The following is a 22027-nucleotide window of genomic DNA, read 5'->3' as shown; positions in this document are numbered from 1 at the left end:
CCTCAACTCTATCCTAATATTACATTACATGATTATTTACAGTACACAAAATAAATTATTTGTTACACATCTGATYCATTCTGGTAGTTTCAGCAGGATTATCAGATTTTTTTTCCTGCTGCAACCATATAACATGAAGATGCAGACTAAAACTAGCTGTTAGCTCGTCAGTCCAATCAGAATTAAACTGTTTTTCCAATCTGAATAAGACTATCTACAACAGGTAAGATATTCTTTGGTTACATTATTTCCAGAGAACTCCAATTCACAAGATTTTAACTAGTGTTTGCCATTTTTTAGCATTTCTGCAAACATTTTTTTGGTCAAACCATAACAAATGTATGAATATAAAATGTAAAATATATAATGTCACATGCTTACAGTAAACTCTTCAGATTGATCAACTGAGACGTCTGGTTGTGATGATCTGAGAGACAATCAGCTGAATTTTTTTGTGACAACCTCCAATCTCTCTCCCATCAAATCAGTTTTAATAAAAATAAAATGACAGCTTAAGAGTGTTTTATTACCTTTATTTTTACAGATTAATCAGTATAATTTAGCATAAACAGTTTTCTCCAAAAAAAAGCAGTTATTCACATACTTAAATCCAGCTGAAGCTGTTTAATTGTGCTTTTACTTCAGTCAGTGAAGCATTAAAGTACTATTTAAACATTCACAGCAGCAATACTTAGAGACACAGATCATTTTGTTAAAAAAAGAAAAAAAAGAAAAACACACTAAGGTCAGTGAAACAACTTAGAAATAAAACAGGAAAAATGACAGAATTTTGGTTCACCAGAATAATGAAAAAGTGAATCACAGATGTCTWCTTGTAATCAGTCAGTTTGTCGATTTAAAGGGTCACTACAGTCAACTTCTGTGGATGTGGCCTCAAGAGGAAAACTGATGAGACTAATAATACAAATAAGTACCCAAAATAGTCCGGAGAAGTCACCCTTCAAACCTGAGCTAGCTGGAGAAGGAATGGATCTAAATACCTGTGGACAGGTGAGGAAGTCTCCTCAAAAGGTTGCACAAAAAACTATTAAGCTAAGGGTATCATCCTTTTTGTCAAAACCAGCTTCATTAGTTTGTTGTTTTTTTTTTAATAATTGTAGTGAAACAAAATTTAAAAGCAAACCGAGTAATTTTCTTCTACTTTCATCAGTTTCAGGCATTCGGTGACCACTGTGGATTCATTTTTTTCTTTAACAAAAAGGATACAAACATTTTTTCTGCGTCTGTGTAATTTATGATCACTCATACAAACTGTGCATCATGAATGAGGAATGCAATTCTATGAAACACGAACCAAACGCTCAGAAAACGACACGTTCCTGACATAAATCTGTTTATCTGATCTGCTTTGAAACTCGAGGACACAGACACACAAACAAAAAAAATGACCCTGAACTTCCTGACTTCACGTTCTTTTTTACAGCACTTTAACTGTGCATTTTATGAGCTTTGCTTTCAAATAAATAAAATTTCAAAAACATATAAACCATTAAAGACAACATTTATAGTGCAATGAAAGACGATAGTATAATTTCTCAGCAGGCGCTCCACTAACAATGATCCTTTACTTTTTTTTTTTTTTTTTTTTTAACTACTTGGTTTTGGTCCTTAAAGGCAGCAGTCAGTTGAAAGTTTTATTATAAAATGGGGGGGGGGGGGTGTTAAAATTTAATGTGAAAAATGTAAACAAAATGAGGTGTAAATATTAAAAAATATAAACTGTAAACTACATTTGTAATAAATTACCACTGGCTTTCACATATGCTCTGTTTGGAGTTGAAATGTGACACGTTGCAGACAGAAACAGTGTTAAAATGTATCATTTTGCAATTATTTTTGCTTTAGTGGCTCAAGAAACACAACTATAGTTATTATATATTTGGTTAATACTGACAAGATGAATCTTTTGTTCAAACTGATTAACAAATACGGTGGCTCCCAGAGATTTTTTAAAGATGCAATAAAAATGCTATAGTTTTAATGTCTTTGGCTAATAACAAAATCCCATTTGTTTCAGACTGCTGCAGTCTACAACGTCGCTGTGGGGTGTTTGTTGTCATGACAACAGTATTGTTGTGGTGCCAAGTGTCGTCCTGGAGGTATTGCTGCTCCGGGTTTAAGGCACCATTGTTGATACCTCCGTAGGTGAGTGTTTGTGTGTGTTATCTACAAAGACAGCCAGCAGAAACACAAATAAAACACAAGAAAGGGACAAAAAATAAAATAAAATAAAAACTCTGTGRTTACACACCTTTTAAGGCTCGCTGTCCACCGTCACAGCGACTGTCTGACCTCCGTCTGAGATTAAAAAAATTACGCAACACCGTTTTTTTAATCAACTTTTAAATTGTAAAATTATTTAAAAAAAACAGAAAATAACTTCATGATCGTACCAGTTTTCTCTTTGTTGTTGTCCTCTGACTGTGACACACACTGGTTGTTCTCTCCATTAGCAGGGCTGTAATTAAAGTCACTTTAATACTAATTAAACAAAACAAAAAAATCAGCACTGGATGTTTGGGAGAAAGGAAACTAACATTTTGCCGTTCTGTTGGAGGATGCTGTTTGCTTGCTCAGGATCTATGTGCACCAGTCTGGTGACAAAGGAATGGCCATCACCCTGACTGTAAAACATAAAAACAACGTTTGGTAAACATGATATGTTCATCAGAAAAGTCTGAGGCCACGTCCAAACTGCATGTCTTAATATGTGGGTCGCATTATAATTTAAATGTGACCTACAGAAGAAGGCAGGAAGTCGCACACGCTGTGTTCACAGAAGGAAATATGGATGCTACACATTAGCATGCACTGGCATGCACGGATCTATTCTGAAGTTGTTGCGCAATCAGTAAATTATTATCTGCTCTGCTTGTTTCGTCCAGTGTTCACATGCGACCTTGCAACTTCCTGCCTGTGCTGGTGCAGAACTGCATTCCTAAAATGAAAGATGTACTGAAAGTAGTCTCAATCCCATCATGCTAGTATTGATAAAGTCGATGCTAGTGTTAGCGTCATATGTTGGTGTGAATTATCTAGAAGTAAAATACAAAAAAAAATCTGCCTTAAAACAATAATATCAATATCTAGATCAAACTATTTACAAAAAATTCAATGTAAAAGTTAGATGAAACACGGCATGACCATGACCACTGTCACTTTGAAAAACAAGTATCTGATTTGTTCCACATATGAAAAAAAGACCTGAGTCAAATTTGAGATAAAAACTGTCATAAGTTCAGACTGTCGCAAAACAAAAATCCTATATGGGTTATATACTGGATTTCTGCAGTTTGAACGCTGCTAAAAACGATGTTGATTACTGCCACAGCTGAATCCCAACACGCCACACTCACCTGGAGAAAACAGGAACGACCCAGTACTTTACCCGGTCTCCAAACACCTCTGCTAGATTTCTTCTAAAGCCGAGAGAAAACCCGTTTTTGTCTGGACCTTTTGCAAAAACAGGAGCTCTAAAAGCCTCTGAAAAAGAATGAGTTTGTTTTTTGTTTTAAAAAAATGAAGAAAAAAAAAGAAGTTGAACGGAAGGGAAACAATTTCTGTTTTACCTATAGTGGTCCTGTTCTTCCCCACAAGCCACAGGTGGTAGCTGAAAAGTGACACTATGCTGATGAAGAAGAGAGCAGCCACAAAAAACAGGAACAGGATGTGGAATTTAGCATGCATGTCAGGAAGTTCTTTCTGAAAACAGAGGGGGAGAAAATAACAATAAAAAGTTAGTTGAGCCGGTCAATTATTTGTCACGTTTATTTGARATATTTTCTTAGTAAATAAGTCCAATCTGTCATTTTATATCCGAATAACATCACTGGTTCAAATAAGGAAGAATTGCAGGTGGATGCGTGCACTTTGGATGATAAAAAGCATCTCCACTGAAGTGTTTGCCCTCAGCTCCATCACCAGAAGTCAACTGAATGGAAAACACCAACACCTTCACTGCTGCCTCTCTMAATAACTTCTCCTGCTCTGTGTATRGATCCCTGCACAGGTAGTGAAATAAATGTAATTACAGAGATTATGGTTTCGCATGTCGAGCGTTTCTGCTCTGCTACTGCCTCGTTTCATGGCACAAAGCACCTCTGTTCATTCAGAAACCACACCAAAGTGGCCAGAGGGCGTCAAAGTCCTGGTTTGAGGTGTCTTATAAAAGAGTCTACTGTTCTAAACTGACGGGTCATTAACTCATGATGCAACGATTATGGCTGATACACAACTTCCTGAATGCACTTCATCTTTACACAACCTTAGACAAAAAGTATGATTGTTCTTTGCATATTGTCCTTCAAGGCATGAATTTATTTTATTTTATTTTTTACATTTGTGGCAATATTTCACAAAGTATTTAGATTTTTTTTTAAAGGAGACATATGTAAAATCCACATTTTAGCCGTTAAATACATTTTGTTGTGCACTTGGGAGTCTCTAGGAGTGCAGAAAAMTTGAATTTGGTTTCTCCTGCTGCCCATATCTTTAAATTCTGTTTCTTTTTTTATATCTAACATGTTTAGTTCTCTGAGTTATTACATCACAGTTTTTGCAGCGGAACTTCTAAATAAGCCAACTATAATTTGGTCTTCAGTCTCCTCTGGCTCTGGGTCAGACTCTGGCTCCAACATGTAAGCCTGGACGGACAAGTCTTCTGTTGTTGGCATCTTTTAATTCATTTGGAAATAAAGTTTCTGCGCAGAAAGAATGTCCAAATATATGTATATACTTACGGTCCAGAATTTGATGAAATACTGGACGACTGTGGCACAAATCACAACACAGTAGAGCACAGCGTAGGCTAAAAACAGAATAAAAAACTTGTAGTTGGAGAACCCAACACAGTTGTTCACCCTGGAAGAAAGTAAGTCGAGAGAAAAAAAAATAGTTATATTTTCTTTTACAGATGATCAACAAACTATTACATAATAATTATTTCAATATAAGTTAATTAAAATCAGATAAAGAGCACCTTAAATGCAAATTAAAATAGAAAAGTCTCACCAGGGGCAGTGATGATCCATTTTCTTCACCCTGGAAGAAAGTAAGTCGAGAGAAAAAAAAATAGTTATATTTTCTTTTACAGATGATCAACAAACTATTACATAATAATTATTTCAATATAAGTTAATTAAAACCAGATAAAGAGCACCTTAAATGCAAATTAAAATAGAAAAGTCTCACCAGGGGCAGTGATGATCCATTTTCAACACACACCTTGATAATAAAAATTGAGAAAAACACAAATCTAGTCATTAATTTATTCAAAATTATCAACGTAATATAGCCGTTAAATGTTAAACAGTATTTAAAAAAAATAACAAAAAACTAAAGGAACAAACAACTTAAAACCCCCAAAAAAATGACTGATGCTGTTTTAACAATGATGTGTATTGACTAGAGGCGCTGTCACGTGACTTTTCTTGGTAATTAGCGAGCGGCCATGTTGTTCAGGGCYAGGACAACTCAACAGTGTGGTTAGCTGGTAACAAATGACGTTAAATATAGGTCACATCACTGAAACTCTGTTTGCTATTAACCATTATTTTAATTTAGCAGAAAGGATTTTTCAGTACATATTATCATATCAGGCAAAAACATGTTGAGGTGCACACGTCTGCAAAGAATAATGTTTCTAACAGGCAGAGGGTAACCAACGAAAAACTAATATTTATAATTCGACTCACATTTCACAGGTGGAGCAGTGATGGCAGCGGTCAGGCTTGATTACTTGACAGTAGTCGCAGTATCTTATGGCTGTTCGACAATAAAGCAGGATCATTAGAAGTGGGTTCACATATTACAGCAACTGGTTAAAAAAAAGGAGAATATGATGTGTTTTCTGCACGTTAGTGAAGCTGCAGCTTTAAATCTGTTTTTTTTTATCATCTTATTAACATTTCATGCAGATTTTTCCTTGCAAGAGATGAAAAACAGAACAAAGCACAAATTTACAGACTAGAAGACGATTCCAGTTTAGGTCCACAGAGAAAACATGGAGTCAGTGTTGTATAAAGTACCACAAAGTGATACTTGAGTAAAAGTGCAAGTATCTTATCATAAAATTACTTTGGTAAAAGTTAAAGTCTCCTCTAAGAATATTACTTGAGTAAACGTCTTAAAGTATCTGATTTATTTTATACTTAAGTAAATTTCTGACATAAAATGTACTTAAGTATTAAAGTATTGAGTAAAAATGAAAGGTTAGATTTTCCAAATACAGTTTTTAAAGGCGTGCAGCTGTGATGGATTGTGTACAAATTAAAATGTGTCAGAATGGTATATATTTATACTTCTTATCCAACCACAATTAAATTCAAAGGCACAGTTTATCGGGATAGAATTTATTTATTTATTATTTTAACAATAATGAGCCAGAATGAAATAGGAGTAATGTCTTTCTGCTTCTTACCTTTTTAAAAAATGTAGGGAGTAGAAAATACAGATAATTGTGTAAAAATGTAAGGAGTAGAAGAAAAACAGTTGGCTGAAAAAAATTACTCAAGTAAAGTACGGATAGCCAAATTTTCTACTTAAGCACAGTAACAAAGTACTTGTACTTAGTTACTTTACAACTCTGCATGGAGTCTCATACAGTTCCAAAAACACAAAAAGCAACATCTTTTAGCCGATGCTTTTCTGCACCATCATGATAAATGAGGAAGACAAAATGCAACATTTACACAACTTTCCCTCGTGTTGGCTAGTGTCAAGTTGTGCAAGTGTGATAAACACCGGGGGACAGGTTTCTGCTTTCTTCCTGTATTTGTGGTACAATTTTAGTCAACAAGCTTCCCCCGCCCCCCGAGGCCTGCCACGCACAGGCAACGCTGCTGCTGCTGAAGTAAGCGCCTCACCTCCTCCAGCTGTGCGCGTGTACACGGGTAAATTCTTCCCCACCCTCTTCAGAATCTCTTGCTGCATCTCAGCTCGCTGCTCCTTCTCGTACAGTTCCTTCTCTGCTCGGGGCAGAGCGAACTAACAGGAAGAGAACCGATAAATGGAGTTAAACAAAMCTTTAAATACTGCCAAATGATTGGCCATGATGTTCTCATTTTGCCCGCTGCAAGTTCAGGAGAAAACTGTTCCCTTACTGCGGCTGAGGGACCGGCTGGTTTGGACCAGATGGTTTTCCAGTATGACCACATAAAGATGGAGAGGAAAATGTGAAAGATGATCAAATAGCTGACTGTTGAGAGAGAAAAAAAGAAACATTAGTTTGTTGTTGAACAGACTCCTCTGATATATTCCCATMTATTAACGTAARAGTTCAGATCTTTTGAAGTGAGSTTATGTGGAAAGGTTAGACAGATAGTATCTTACCTGTTGTAGATAGCTCATTGAACAACCAATTCAAAAATTCTAAATTATTTCATGAAATGCATATCAGAATTATTCTCAGCTAATYTCACATCCAATTTTAGCTCAATATCTGTCTGGCTCGGGGATGGGAAAAAGGCAGCCATGATATCCAGTGGTGTCAATTAGCAATGCAATCTTGAATGAGTGACTCCAGCAGTAATCAGCTGTATATCTACATCCAATAACACATTGTTTCATTAAAACCCATCCTTTTCACCTTCAGGTGGTTATGACACACTTAACGGTAAAGAGGTGATCAGTGCGTGTGGGTTTCACTTACTTCGTTCCGCATTGTCCGAGATTGTATCTGCATGAGGCAGGGAAAGAAAAAAAATGTATATATATGAGAAACTGAGTTTGATGAGATTAGCATGAATGCATCCCTCTCACATACAGCCAACCCCCTCCCTCCCCCCAGCACCATCCATGGCACCATGTGGCAGCAGCCTGGCACGGCCAGGCCAGCAGTGACCACCCCATAACAGAGAGCTTTGTTTCTGCAGCAGGGATGTCCCTGTTCTGACCACAGGAGAGAAAAAAAAAACTACAGCGCAAATGAATGCCAAGTTTGATTAGGATCAGTCCAGCCTGAAAAAATCCCTTAAAAACATTTTTTTTTTTTTTTGCATGTGACAACTCACATCTTATTAAAGCAGAAAAGTATCAAACACACAAAATTTTCAACCAGTTTGATTATTGGTACTTCTTTTTAACATTACCCTATTGAAAAAGCATGGCAGGATGCGTCACACAGCTTCTAATGTTTATRACAAACAGACTCAATTCAAGCAATTATATATATTTTATTATTATTATTCAATAAGTAGCTTTGTAGTGTATTTTTTGTACAAATTACTAATTTAGAACTAAAAAAATTGCAGGTTATGCAGATTCATACTGTTATGAAGGAATATGTAGAACTGTTAACCAGGAAACCAGAAAAAGGCGTGTTGTTGTTATGTTGACCTGCAGACTCAGCATGAGAGGAGAATAAATCTCACAATGAAAAGTTGTCAACCTTCAGTCAGTGTCAACACAACCTCTGCGACGCGGGCTACAATACAAATAAAGGTGAGCGTACTTACACACACAGAGCTCCACAACATAAGCGTAATAAGACCAGCCAACGACCAGGTTAATAAAAAAGACAGGTATCCAATTCAGAGTCCGTTTACAGCACTTCAGCGCAGGTGAAGGGGCCATATTTAATCCGAGTGTTTGGACGCTGGCTGACGGTGACGTCACACTCACGGCTATTTAATGATTGAACCAAAGATACAAACAACCTCAAGATGCTTCCCTCCAGCGCAGATTCCAAAGATGATTCGATCAGCTGTTGTCAATGTTCTTTACTTTGCTTCCCACGTCAACAAATTTGAAAATAGTATGTTTGAAACGTGATTTATACATTTATACGCGAGTTTTATTCGTCCGTTTCAAAATAATTTGTGAAAGTTATTAACATAATCAGCACAAGACTCTACTGTGTTTTTTAGTCATGCAGGGTTCCGTTTGAAGCTGCAATATATCATTTTGTCCACTTGAGGGAGCTAGAAGTCTTAGAAATTGAACAATTTAATTTTTGTCTCACATTGCTAGTAGATAGATTATTTAGACTATTGCTAATTGCTATTTTATTTTTAAATTGACCATTGAATCTTAAAATATTTGATTGACATTCTATCTGATGGCCAGAAAGACATTCTTCTTTTGTGGTATAAGGTTTAACAGAGCAAGAGTCTCTGTCAGATCCACCCCTCACTATTTCATAAGCCAATAAAGTGACGATGGAAGTGATGAACCTGCAGCTTTATATCCACAAAATCTGTGGAATAGGGAAGGTCATTTAGAAAATCAATAAGTTTCGCTTCAAATGAGCTTCATATCTAGATAGAAGGTAACAGTGGTTAGCTGAATGGTGAAAAAATGTTCTTTTTTGCCAGAAAAGAGAAGGCAGTACAGTGAAACATTTCTATTAACATATTTTGCAAAGCCATCAATATTAACCGATAAAAACTAAAAAGTAAACATATCCAAGCCCAACATGTGGGTGGAAATATGTTTCTTTAATGGTGAAAAGAAAGCAGATTCCTAAGAGTAGACTTGGAATCTCTTGTTCTTGGCTGCCAGATGTGACAAAGAAGCAATTGACAAAACAAATTATTTACAGTATAGCTTGCTCACACTTTAATACAGCCATAATAAATTAAAAAACTCAATTTATACATGTTAATTCTAACAATTAGCCACTTTTTCGATACAGTTCAGGCTCCAGGCTAATGACTCGCTGCTTTGAGAGAGGCGCGTGCCTTTTTTTTGCGTGAAGATGATGAGGATGGAGAGGATGGAGAGGACGGAGGAGAGGCAGCGTGGAGGAGRTCCTTGGGTGAAACTGAACGTGTCCTGGTGGGACTGCTGCTGGGGGAGCCACGGGGCGACGAGTAGGGTGACAAGGCCTGGAGCATCCGACCACTGCGCTCCTGAATGGCATGCTGAAAAAGGAAAGAAGCAAAACAGGTTGTTTTAACTGTGACATGGAGGGTTTGTTGTTACTTTTCATGACTTTAAAAGTATTAATTCTTAACTGGCAGGACAGACAAATGTGTTTCCAGTGATTTTTACAAGTTTCTCTTTTTTTAGATTTGGCTGCAACTGAGATATTATTTTCCTTTTGTGGTCTAACTTAAGCATTCTGATGTCGGCATTGGAAGGAAGTAGCTAAACCATGAACTGTACTGGAATAGGCCCAGAGGGCATGAATGCACAACAAAAGCTTTAATAATGCAACAGAGCAAAGTTCCAATGAATTGAAATCTTCCTTCAATGTTTCATTTTCCAATGTTTTTTCCCCCCGTTTAATTTTGGTGATATAAAAGTAAACGTGCCCATGCGCCGTCTTTTCCAAAAAGCTCCAGGAAGCTGCCAATGAATTCCCGTGACTTCTCCTCCCACTTAAGAATCAGGTCCTGGCTCTTCTCCTCCACCCTGTTGACAAAGTGTTTCGACTTCTCCTCCACCGTTCGAACCGTCTCTTTCATCTTGTCCACCTGGTTCTGGAGCCGATACTTATTCTCCTGTCAGCAGAGGGAGATGTAGCTTACAGTGCGTTGTCATTTTCCCCCTCAGATCCATTATTAATTACTCACATTAATGAACCCAACGTTTAGTTCTCGAGCCGTGTACCCTCGCTGCAGGTTGCGACGGACATAGATGTCGTAGTCTCGAACGATTCGTGTAATCAGATCTGATGTGGAGATACCCTCTGTCCTCTGAGTGGCCACAAACATCCCTGTAAATAAAACACACATTTTGTAATGATTTCCACTGACACACCAAACAACTTGGGACCATTCCTAAAGGTTCGCTTGAATCTCCACCTGCTTCTTTGATGTGCTTATAAACATCCTCTGATCCAGCAGATGTGTACGGGATGTCATCATGYGCCACAAAGTCGATCTGTGAATGGAACATTTGGACTGGTTAAATGTTACATTGGTTTTTGTTTTCTTTTGACTGCATGACCCTGCAACACACTGTGACTTTTGACCTTGTGTTTCTTGAGGAACTCTGGGGTAAGTGACCAGGGAGCGTCTCGCACCACCTCGTCGACGTAACGACAGTGCCGCAACGCTTCGTAGCGTTCATCCTCCGTCATCACCGTGTAGCCCTTAAACTTGTGGGTGAGTTCATCACTGCACACTAAAAACAAAAATTAAAATCRGTTTGAAGTGGAGTTGTCAGTTATTTTATTTTTGTTGTTTCTTGTATCTCTCAGCTTTTATACTGATGTATTTTTCTATCTTAGGTGTTGTTTTTATTGATGTTTTGTATCAGCATTTTGAATGCCTCCTTTAGGTAAGGAACAGCCATTGAAAACTAGACCTCAGCTATCTCAATCAAGTGTACAGTACAGACCAAAGGTTTGGACACACTTTCTCATTCAAAGGGTTTTCTTTAATTTCATGACTATAAAAATGGCAGGTTCACACTGAAGGCATCAAAACTACTTGTTTGAATTAATACATGTGGAATTATATGCTTAACAAAAAAGTGTGAAACAACTGAAAATATGTCTTATATTCTAAGTTCTTCAACGTAGCCACCTTTTGCTTTGGTTACTGCTTCACACACTCTTGGCATTCTCTTGATGAGCTTCAAGAGGTAATCACCTGAAATGGTCTTCCAACAGRCTTGAAGGAGTTCCCAGAGATGCTTAGCACTTGTTGGCCCTTTTGCCTTCACTCTGTGGTCCAGCTCACCCCAAAACCATCTCGATTGGGTTCAGGTCCGGTGACTGTGGAGGCCAGGTCATCTAGCGCAGCACCCCATCACTCTCCTTGGTCAAATAGTCCTTACATAGCCTGGAGATGTGTTTGGGGTCATTGCCCTGTTGAAAAATAAATGATGGTCCAACTAAACGCAAACCGGATGGAATAGCATGCAGCTGCAAGATGCTGTGTAGCCATGCTGGTTCAGTATGCCTTCAATTTTAAATACATCTCCAACAAGGTCACCAGCAAAGCAATCCCACACCATCACACCTCCTCCTCCATGCTTCATGGTGGGAACCAGACATGTAGAGTCCATCCATTCATCTTTTCTGCATTGCACAAAGACACGTCAGATTTGGACTCATCAGACCAAAGCAGATTTCCACTGGTCTACTGTCCATTCCTTGTGTTCTTTCACCCAGACAAGTCTCTTCTGCTTGTTGCCTGTCCTTAGCAGTGGTTTCACACAGTCGCCTCTTAACAGATGTTCTAGAGATGTGTCTGCTGCTAGAACTCTGTGTGGCATTGACCTGTTCTCTAATCTGAGCTGCTGTTAACCTGCCATTTCTGAGGCTGGTGACTCAGATGAACTTATCGTCCACAGCAGAGGTGACTCTTGGTCTTCCTTTCCTGGGGCGGTCCTCATGTGAGCCAGTTTCTTTGTAGGGCTTGATGGTTTTTGCGACTGCACTTGGGGACACTTTCAAAGTTTTCCCAATTTTTTAGACTTACTGACCTTCATTTTTTAAAGTAATGATGGGCACTCGTTTTTCTTTACTTAGCTGTTTTTTTCTTTCCATAATACAATTTTTATTCTGTAGGTCTATCAGCTGTGCACTGTATCACCTTCTGCACAACACAACTGATGGTCCCAACCCCATTTATAGGGCAAGAAATCCCACTTATTAAAACTGACAGGGCACACCTGTGAAGTGAAAACCATTTCAGGTGACTACCTCTTGAAGCTCATCAAGAGAATGCCAAGAGTGTGTGAAGTAGAACCGAAGCAAAAGGTGGCAACTTTMAAGAACCTAGAATATAAGACATATTTTCAGTTGTTTCGCACTTTTTTGTTAAGTATATAATTCCACCTGTGTTAATTCATAGCTTTGATGCCTTCAATGTGACCCTACAGTTTTCATAGTTGAGGTATGTCCAAACCTTTGGTCTGTACTGTACATGGACTTTTTTTAAAAACAAATAATTTGGAAGAAAAATACATCAGTTCAAACCATCAGTAAAAACCAATCAAAGTATTATATGTTTAAATCATGAAGATAAATTATAGACACGACAGGAAACAGGAAACAACGTCCAAAGCATTCCAAAGCTTCCATACGCCCCCCACCCCACCATGCAGGAAATACCATGTAGAGCTCAGTTATCATTTGTTAGCGGTGCTCAGTCTTAGCAATGAGATGTGGAACGTGTTTTTTTTTCCTGTTTAATCAAAGTTAATTGCAACTGTCCCTTTGAGGGCCARTCTCATGTGGCTCTCAGTGAAAACAGGTTTGACACCACTGGTTTAGGGAATATCTACCACAGGTAAGATATTTTTTTCTTCATAACCTTTTCACAGAAACCCAGTTTAAAATAAATCAGTGTTGGAACAGGTCCAGACTGGTCTATAGCCCTTTTGTGTCGAGAAAACATCTGCCTGATATTCTGAAGTGATATTGAGCAACGTTTACTGAGAAACAGATTACTGATAAACTCCAGAAAATACCGCTTCAAAAAACATCTTAACTATCCTTTTATTGCCTTAAATTAAATACAAGATATACAATTTTAACTCTAAATGAACTGACAGTTGCTCTTGTTGTACAGTTTTATGCACACAAAAACACTGATTATGTCAAATGGATACATTAGATCCATACTTTACCTCCTACTATCAGGTGAGTGTTGGGGAAGACATTTTTGGCCTGCATCAGAGCTCGAGCGTGTCCCGAGTGGAAAAGATCAAAGATCCCATCAGCATAGACTCGAACTGGACGGTGAGCTATACAAATAAACAACACGTGACCATCTGTACAGCTGTAAATCTCCTGTACCACTCAGATGACGTGGCACATTCCTTCAGACAAATATCAGCGTATCATCAATGTTTTTATCAGCTGTGAAGCAAAACTGATATCCCCTTTTTATGGCTCCAATCAGCTGATACTAGGTGACCCAGTCAAGTCTGAGTGACTTGATTTTTATTCCGTTTCCAGTTAGAAGTCTCATCAGGATTTGCGGACTGAAAAGGCTAACCTGGCGTTCCCTTTCGTGCTTGAGAAATGGTCACCACGTCGTGTGGGACAACTGCCTCACAACCTGTTGGTTTGGCAAATGGGGCTGGCTCCCGCAGAGCCTAGAAAATAGAAATTATGAAAGAAAGCAGGTTAAGTGTTTTTAGTTCTGAGTCGTGCCATGACAATTACAGGAAAAGCTGGTTTTACTCTATTATAAATTGCGTATTGACAGTTGCTTCACTCCTGAGGACATTTGTAGCGTTTCCAACTTGAATAACCTGCTTGTGTTTGAAGCACGGTAGGAGGAGGCGTTACCAACTGGCAGCCTTTTGATTTTTCTGACTTAGTGAAACAGAATCACTGCAGGATTATTTAAACCATAACTAGATCCAGAGGTTATACAAACATGCAGGCTGGTATGAGACGCCAAGTGTAAAATAAAATGCCACAAACACATTTTCATTACCACTATCTCAGTGTTAAAGTTTAAAATGCTCCACTAACATTTTATTATTTAGCTCACTGTTCTTACATTTTACTAATTTTTATTAGATGACATCATCATCATCCTGCAATAAACACAAACAGTAAAGCTGATACCACTGCTAAAGAGATTTAGATCCAAAGTGTGTTCATTGAAAACATGATGGATGGTAGCTGTGGTCGGGTAGTTTGAAGTGCAGCTCAGGCACCAGCCACAACTGCAAATTTGGTGTCATGTAGAGAAACTTTAGCAGCATAAGCAGAATTAGCAGTGTTAGTGGTTGCTATTGTCTCAGGATGATGACATCAAAACATAAGCCTTGCACCAACAACAAAGTCTGCACTCCATTTTGAAATTCAGTACTTAAACGTAAACTTCAACATTTAGCTGCAACATTTAAGATTTAACTTACATTTAGATTTGCACATTCAGTATAAATTTGCAAAATGTAAGAACAGGGAGCTAAATAACAATAAAATGTTAGTGGAAAAAATTACATTCAGAAAGTGAGCTAATGAAAATGCGTCAGTGACTTTTTATTTTACACTTGGCACCCCTAGGCTGAGACTATATTCTTTCGATTTGAGTTATTAAACAAGAGCATTTATCTAAATAAGATAAACATTTATAACCCCATCAGGGCACAAGTGGCCATTTTCGTTTTGCATTAATGCTCTGTGTGGCCTGGACTTTGTGTTGTGAGCAGTGACGTGTTGTTGAGATATACTTTGATCTTGTGCTCTGCTTCAAACATCTTTGTTACAAAGACAGTGAAAGCATAAGCTTATATATGCTTCAGCACAAGAAATGTTTTATGATGTGCATGTTATGGAGGTAAAATTGACAGTGAATGACATGCCAAGTCAGGATACATAAGATGGCAGTGAAATACTATTAAATAATTWAATTATTATATATTCTTGTTTGTCTCCTGCCTCTCTTACAGAGATAAAATGGTTCCATGTTTTAATTTGTAACTAGATATGTTTTTTTATTGCATGAATATGATTTTTTRATTTGTCCTAGTGTAAGAATGATAATAAAAGTTAACAATCCCTATGTTTATTTATATAATGTCAGCCCCTGCCCCCAAAAAGGTCCCCTTCAAGACTCAAAGTTGCAGCACATTTTACAGCGTTGGACACATTTTACTAGAGCCAAGGCACAGAAATGATACATAATATGACTGCAAATGTTGCAGACTCCTGTTCTATTTATTTTAAAGATTATTTAGATGTAAATTTAATGTAAAGTGACCCTGTTCCTGTAGACCTACCATGCGATGGCCTCCTCTCCGGTTCTGTGGGTTCTGTTGTTGCTGGCCATTGCTGCTACGGCCTCGTCTCCTTCTGGCCATCCTGGATGTCCGGCTGTGAGCGCGCCTGTTTGTGCCTCTCCACACGCTGGTGTCTGAGCCTGCGTGCCTTTATAAGTTTTCGTTTCGTCAGCCTGCCTGACCCTGATGACGAGAGAGCATAGTGAGCAAAGTTCACGCCACTCTAGTAAAGTCATTCAGAAAAGTCCAACACTTCTGAAGTCAATATGGATCTTTCCTTCACTCAGAGAAGGGATTGTCTCTCATCCTGGTTACTGATTGTGACTCAGAAAGAACAGAGGCAATTAAGAAAGCACCAAGAAGAGCACAGCACAGTGTCTACCACTGCTTCTGTCTTATCAGTTAGTTTTACTGGGCTGATGCTTACAAGTTGTTCTTTCTGCTCAGTTCATTGGCAGCACGGTGGACTAGTGATTATCACCGATTCCTCACATCAAGAAATTCCTGGATTCAAGCCCTCGGTTGGACTTGGGGGTCTTTCTGTGTGTGGATTACATGTTCTCCCCCGTTTGCGTGAATTTTATCCCACAGTCCAAAAACATGCATGTTTGGGCTGCCTTCAGGCCCAGGCCTTCATTGAAAAAGAGATTTGTGATCTCAGTGATAAATCAAATGAAATATATTATCTTTCATGTGAAACACTCCTGCATAAATGTACAGAAAGTCTGTTCTGTTGGTGAYTTTAAGGCAACAACTGATATCTTTTCATATGTTAAAAGGCTATGAACAAATAATTTCTCAATAACATTGATCTCGGCTGGAGAAACTGCGTTTGATTTAAACTGAAGGGATGAACTTAGCTCAAGCAGGGCCAACACCAAAGTGAATTTCAGTCAAACAACTCCCCTCTCATAGTGCTGTTTAATAAACATTTACCCTGCCATGATTTCACATTACTTATTTCTGTGAAACTACACTGCTCAAAAAAAATAAAGGGAACACTTAAACAAAGCACGCTAAGTCCAAGTAAATCAAACTTTTGTGAAGCACATTCAACTCTGTACAGAACAAAGTACTCAATGCGAATATTTCATTGATTAAGATCGGGACTTAGCGTGCGTTGTTTGTGTTCCCTTTATTTTTTTGAGCAGTGTATTCTGCTATTACTGCTGATATAAACCCAGTCTACACCTGAAATGCTACAGATTGCTATATGTGTTTGTGAATAACCATCAAATTTAGTTTAAACAACCAAGCTGTYCAAAATGTATCGAAACATTAAGGTAAATAAAATAATGTCCATTTGAATTCCATAACAGCTTTTTTACATTTTAAGATTTCAGCAATCCACTGTGGTCTTGGTCTTAATTGTTCTGTTAAGTGTTAAACTCTAAGACACTGTTCAAATAATTATCTTAGACAGGTAAACTARTGATTGTTCATAACATTTAAACAGATCATTAGTTCAAATAATCTGAACTAGATGAGAGAAACACCAAACATTTTGGTCCTGGGTTCAGATAGACTTATTAGCTCCACAATCTGGTAAGATATAAACKAACAATGGTTTGATTGACATTAAGATTATAAACAAACCCAGTTGGACTACTGAACCCATTTGGAAATAGTCCCAGTGCTGGCACAGAGAAAACAAACAGATGCTTTAAAGCAGAGATAGCTTGTATTAGCAGCCCTTGCTGTTTTCTATATTTACTTATTAGACCGTAACAGCAAAGAAGACCATGAAAATCAGAGCTGTTTAATCTCAGCAGAGTTGTCTCAAAGGGTTACAACCCAAAACTTAGGATAAAACCAGGAAACCCACATTTCAAAGCATCATCGTCTGTGGTCCTGTCATCTCTAACGGTGTCTTTCATGTTTGCAGAAACCACTGCTGACGTRGTCGTTGATGTGGAAATAAAGTGGAAGAAAATCTGCTTCGCAGAAAGAGGATGTGTGATATGGGAGAGGCAGGGGAAGGGAGAGCTGCAAAAAAGGATTTACAAGTTATACTGAGAGTGGAAGTGTTTTCTCTTTAGTGTGCAWATTTGTAGGGCAAAGGTGAACATTATGTCTGTGTGTGGACCGTTTATCAAAATATGTTATGAACCGCTGGATGGATTCTAAGTAAATGATTTAGTGCACATCTACAGTCAATTAACCTTTGGAGCCAACCTGATTCAAGATGGCCACCACAGCCATCTGGTAAAAGACACCTAAATGTTGTTAGCACAAAAATGGCCCTAATTCAGTTGATTTTTACTGAGCTAAAATTTCTCTGCATAAGATCATCTTAGTCTAAAAAAGGTGGAAGTAATATGAGTTTCAAGGAAATYCTATTTGTTACAGCATATGGGAAACACTCATCTGCCCTTTAACCTCAGTTTGTAAAGTATTTGAGAAATTTTCCTTCCTGCAGAATTGAAAGTTTTTGAAAAGACCCTTACAGTGATTTTCTTTTCATTTTTAACCTCTACAAGAAGGAAAACAAAGAAAAAACATTAGCATGAAGAGAGATTAAGTTGATTTTGGATGTTTGACTTCAATTAAAAACAATAAAAGGCCACATTTCGAGTTTGAATTTCAAGAAAACAGGCCCGACTTCTCAGGGAGTTTTTCACCTGTGTGAGCACATTAACGACTCTGGGCCGAGGGGTGTGGTTTTCCTTGTGAGAACGCACTCACACACACACACACACACACACACACACACACACACACACACACACACACACACACACATTTACACAGACACACACACACTCACAGGGAGGGAGTGTTACTCCTCTGTTTCTTCTCTTACTTCCTGAATCAACGCTTTCTCAAATATGTGGAGCCACAAACAGATTATCACTCTGGACCTTTAACACACAGAGCCACAGATTATCATACCAAAGCAGAAGGTAAGACTGATACTTTATATTTCTGCCGTTCTTCAGATACATCTTTAAACAGGAAACTGAACACCTATCAGAAAATGTAACAGATAGGGCACTGAGTTCAAAGAGCAAAAGCCGCAGTTTTCCATAGAATCACAGTGTCATTGGTTGTAATTCATGTTTGAGGGTGGAGTCAGACATTTAAACAAATTTCCTTGGCTTGTATGGAACTCAGACCAGCTCTTTAAATGAATATGTGTTTGAACTTTTGCCTTCATCAAACCAGGGAGTGAGTAGATGAGTAACCAGGCTCCTGTCTTTGCTKTACATCTGTCAGAGAGAGAGAAAAAAAATTAAAAGTACAGCTTTGTTGTGTTTAAATGAAACCCTCCTGATCAAACGTTGTGTGACTGAAGCTTTTCTGTTTCTTTTGAAGTTCACTCGCTGCTGTGAAACATGTTTCTGTGGCGATACTTGACTCTTCTCCTGCTGACAACAGCCCACACGTGCAAAGGTARGGTGCAGAACATGACACGCATCACTTCTCCCCCCTGTCTGTGTGTGATTATTACACACATACCCACAAACATGATGACTTATCACACCGAAGTGCATCACAAGTGTAGCCTTGCTACAGTAAAACCACAACTGCAGAACTGAAATTTCCTGGGAAGAACAACAACTTTGTTTTTTTTTTTCAGCACATTTACAAGAAAATACACAATGCTGTGCACCTGCAATTGTGCAAGAATAACAGCCGACTGAACAGCTGTTAGTTTTCTATTCATTTAACTTGAAGATGGAAAGGACCATCTGTGGCAAGTCAGCCACTTCAAAACAGCTCTAACTTCCAGTTTATTATGTTTAAAATAAAAGTATCTTGATCAAGTTTGTATTTTATAAATACAGTTTGAAGTTAGTCAAGTAAATACTTTCTATATCATACTTTATATGTAGTCAGTTTTTGTATTTCCTATTTAAATATTGTMAAATGCTATTTTATTTCTTTTTGATGCTTTTAGTTTAAAGTTTAACTGTTCAAGAGGCTACATGCCACACACACTGTGCCTGAAACGTCCAACACTGCTTGTAAAAGGAGATTGTTTTTATTTTTATTTAATTTCAGATTAATGGCATAAAATATTTTTTTACATTAAAATGAGCAAAACCCAATTTAGCTGAAGCTAATTTGTCTGCAGTTTAAAATGGTTAGTTAATCTGATAAATGTAAAGTTAGTTCTGATTAGGGCAACTGTGCCTACCACTGCAGGAAACTTAAATTCATTAGTAATAATCAGTAAAGCTAACTGTTTCTTTGAAGGAAAAATAACTCACTGAATAAAACCACATGCAGTCTCTGACAGAAGCATGCACTATGTCACTTTGAGAGATTGTGCAAATTTATTTTGAAAACCTAAAAAAATGAATTTCTCTCTTTCCCCTCTCCTTGTGATTTCTAGCTAAGAAATGTGGCAGGTTTACAGATCTTCATCTCGGTCATTCATTTATTGGCACCAGTCTCAAAGTCCGGTTGTTGCTGTACACCAGACATAATGACGTCTGTGGCGTCCTTTTATCCCACACCAACCTAACGCAGCATCCCCAGTTCAACATGTCCAAACCCACCACCTTCGTCGTTCATGGGTACCGACCCACTGGCTCTCCTCCTGTGTGGCTGTACATCACCAAGATGCTGCTGGACAGGGAGGACATGAATGCTATACTGGTGGACTGGAACCATGGAGCCACTACTCTGGATTATTTGAGAGCCGTGAAGACCACACGCAAAGTGTCGGACAACCTCACAGCTTTCATTAAAATGATGCAGGTATTTGGGCCATATGTCATTGTGACACACCAAAAAAGGTACACCATGGACGGTGTTGTGTGTAACCCCTATAATGTTTCATCTTCTTAGGATCATGGTGCTTCTCTGAGCTCAATCCACATGATTGGAGTCAGTCTTGGAGCTCATATATCAGGAATGGTTGGAGCTAACTTTAATGGATCAATTGGAAGAATCACAGGTAAGCATCTGGCACGAAAACAAGACAACATTTACACCTTAAAATACTTTTAATTATCTTGTGAGGTTTATTTATTTTATTTATGAGAAGATTACAAAAAGGAGTCTCTGTGAAGTCTCCACTAATGGATTTTTAAGGACAAGCTGCTGGTTTAGAAAAACAACACATCGGAGGAAAAAAGCATCAGTTTTGATGAAATTCCTTAGAAAGAAATGTTATGTAACAAAATCTATGTGGACAAGAAGAACAGCTTGTAGCTACTATGATGGTACCAGCATGTTTTACTCTTTGGGAGCTTTAAAAATGTGATTGTGTCTGCAGGTCTGGATGTTGCTGGGCCTAGTTTCAATAACAAGCCTCCAGAAGATCGACTGGACCCGACCGATGCTCAGTTTGTAGATGTGCTGCACACAGACACTGACGGTCAGTTTAAGTATCATTTTGCAATTTTTAATGTTCTTGTTGTACAAATGTGTGAACAGTGTGTCTRTTTTTATTTTTACCTGTTTTGCCATCTCCTTCTGCATACTTTATTGATTCATATAGGTGCTAGGCTCTTTTTGTAACTTTTATAAAGATGTTGAACATTTTTTGCAATTCTTTTCTTCATAGAAAGACACTACGAATGATGGTACCCATCCGGATTTTAAAAAATGGATTAAAAAAAGCATCTTGTGACCAAATAACATGCGTTATTTGTGTTGTGCCAACGTGTTAGTTATSGTGTGGCCACACAATAATTTTGAGTGTGTACAGAGTGATACAGGCATTGTTTGATTTTGAATTGTTTTGTTTCAAACTAGCTTTTTGCTACTTTTAGCTAACCTTTTGCTGTCTAAGCTTTTAGCCACTATTCAAATTTTAGCTTATACAGTAGCTAGCCTTTAGGTCTTTGTAGCTTTAATCTAGGCTGTACCTTTTTTAGTTTTAGCAACTGTATTTCAGCTGTTTTAACAAGTTTCAGCAAAGTCATTCAACACTCAGCATTCACATTATGATCCCAGAATCATTCATTATTTGTGTTGTTTTCATGAGTTAACTTGTGTTTTCAGCTCTTGGCTTCAGGGAACCTCTTGGTCACATTGATTTCTATGCTAATGGAGGAGCAGACCAACCAGGCTGCCCCAAGACCATCTTTTCTGGTGAGATTATTAAAATTAGTTTATGTGAATGACCGTATCAATAATTAATACATTTCATGTGGTAAAAATCCTCATTCTTACCTGCTGAACAGGAGGATCCTACTTTAAATGTGACCACCAGAAATCAGTGTTTCTTTTCCTGGACACGGTGAACAGAACATGTTTCACCAGAGCCTATCCTTGCTCATCCTATGAAGACTTTCTGGCTGGAAAATGTTTGAACTGTGACCGCTTCGGAGATGCCGGATGTCCTATCTTTGGTTGGTGACAAAAAACATGCTTTATTTATTTATTTATTTATTTATTTATTTATTTATTTATT

At 37.9% G+C, this 22027-nt stretch overlaps 3 protein-coding genes across 4 annotated transcripts in view; 1 reads left to right on the top strand and 2 right to left on the bottom strand.

Annotated features, from left to right (window-relative positions):
• Positions 1 to 2272: 2272 nt before the first annotated feature.
• On the bottom strand, positions 2273 to 9340 carry LOC106514040 (probable palmitoyltransferase ZDHHC20). The gene is made up of 12 exons (XM_014003122.1): positions 8475 to 9340; positions 7670 to 7696; positions 7122 to 7216; positions 6885 to 7005; positions 5715 to 5784; positions 5212 to 5244; positions 4761 to 4881; positions 3591 to 3723; positions 3378 to 3504; positions 2559 to 2645; positions 2415 to 2479; positions 2273 to 2319 (listed from the first exon to the last, which is right to left on the bottom strand). Exons 1-12 carry the CDS (start codon positions 8590 to 8592, stop codon positions 2276 to 2278), a joined length of 1041 nt encoding a protein of 346 aa, XP_013858576.1. The 5' UTR covers positions 8593 to 9340; the 3' UTR covers positions 2273 to 2275.
• A 209-nt stretch (positions 9341 to 9549) lies between these two features.
• Positions 9550 to 16140, bottom strand: LOC106514039 (choline-phosphate cytidylyltransferase B). 2 transcript variants are annotated; one of them, XM_014003119.1, is made up of 8 exons: positions 15658 to 16140; positions 13917 to 14016; positions 13546 to 13662; positions 10937 to 11088; positions 10767 to 10845; positions 10536 to 10678; positions 10275 to 10463; positions 9550 to 9881 (listed from the first exon to the last, which is right to left on the bottom strand). In XM_014003119.1, exons 1-8 carry the CDS (start codon positions 15736 to 15738, stop codon positions 9666 to 9668), a joined length of 1077 nt encoding a protein of 358 aa, XP_013858573.1. In that variant the 5' UTR covers positions 15739 to 16140; the 3' UTR covers positions 9550 to 9665. The 2 variants fall into 2 exon arrangements, with proteins under 2 accessions (XP_013858573.1, XP_013858574.1); XM_014003120.1 differs by lacking the exon at positions 10275 to 10463 and having other exon boundaries at positions 15658 to 15779.
• A 2207-nt stretch (positions 16141 to 18347) lies between these two features.
• Positions 18348 to 22027, top strand: part of lipia (lipase, member Ia) — a 6884-nt gene continuing 3204 nt past the window's right edge. Inside the window, exons 1-7 of the mRNA XM_014003118.1 lie at positions 18348 to 18560; positions 18973 to 19050; positions 19997 to 20364; positions 20455 to 20563; positions 20885 to 20986; positions 21616 to 21705; positions 21798 to 21965. Coding sequence (XP_013858572.1) covers positions 18993 to 19050; positions 19997 to 20364; positions 20455 to 20563; positions 20885 to 20986; positions 21616 to 21705; positions 21798 to 21965 — 895 coding nt within the window. The 5' untranslated portion in view covers positions 18348 to 18560; positions 18973 to 18992. The remainder of the gene's footprint in view (positions 18561 to 18972; positions 19051 to 19996; positions 20365 to 20454; positions 20564 to 20884; positions 20987 to 21615; positions 21706 to 21797; positions 21966 to 22027) is intronic.

The sequence above is a fragment of the Austrofundulus limnaeus genome, unplaced genomic scaffold (assembly GCF_001266775.1).
Source record: "Austrofundulus limnaeus strain Quisiro unplaced genomic scaffold, Austrofundulus_limnaeus-1.0 Scaffold17, whole genome shotgun sequence".
In the NCBI taxonomy this organism is placed as follows: Eukaryota; Metazoa; Chordata; class Actinopteri; order Cyprinodontiformes; family Rivulidae; genus Austrofundulus; species Austrofundulus limnaeus.
Note: the sequence above shows the minus strand (reverse complement) of the source record. Positions and strands in the feature narration are given on the sequence as shown.

Coding starts and splice junctions, on each gene's coding strand:
- LOC106514040 (XM_014003122.1), bottom strand. CDS start 8,592: ATGGCCCCTTCACCTGCGCTGAAGTGCTGTAAACGGACTCTGAATTGG. Junction 5,245..5,714: donor CACTGCTCCACCTGTGAAAT/GTGAGTCGAATT, acceptor TTTATTATCAAG/GTGTGTGTTGAAAATGGATC. Junction 2,320..2,414: donor CAACAACAAAGAGAAAACTG/GTACGATCATGA, acceptor TTTTAATCTCAG/ACGGAGGTCAGACAGTCGCT.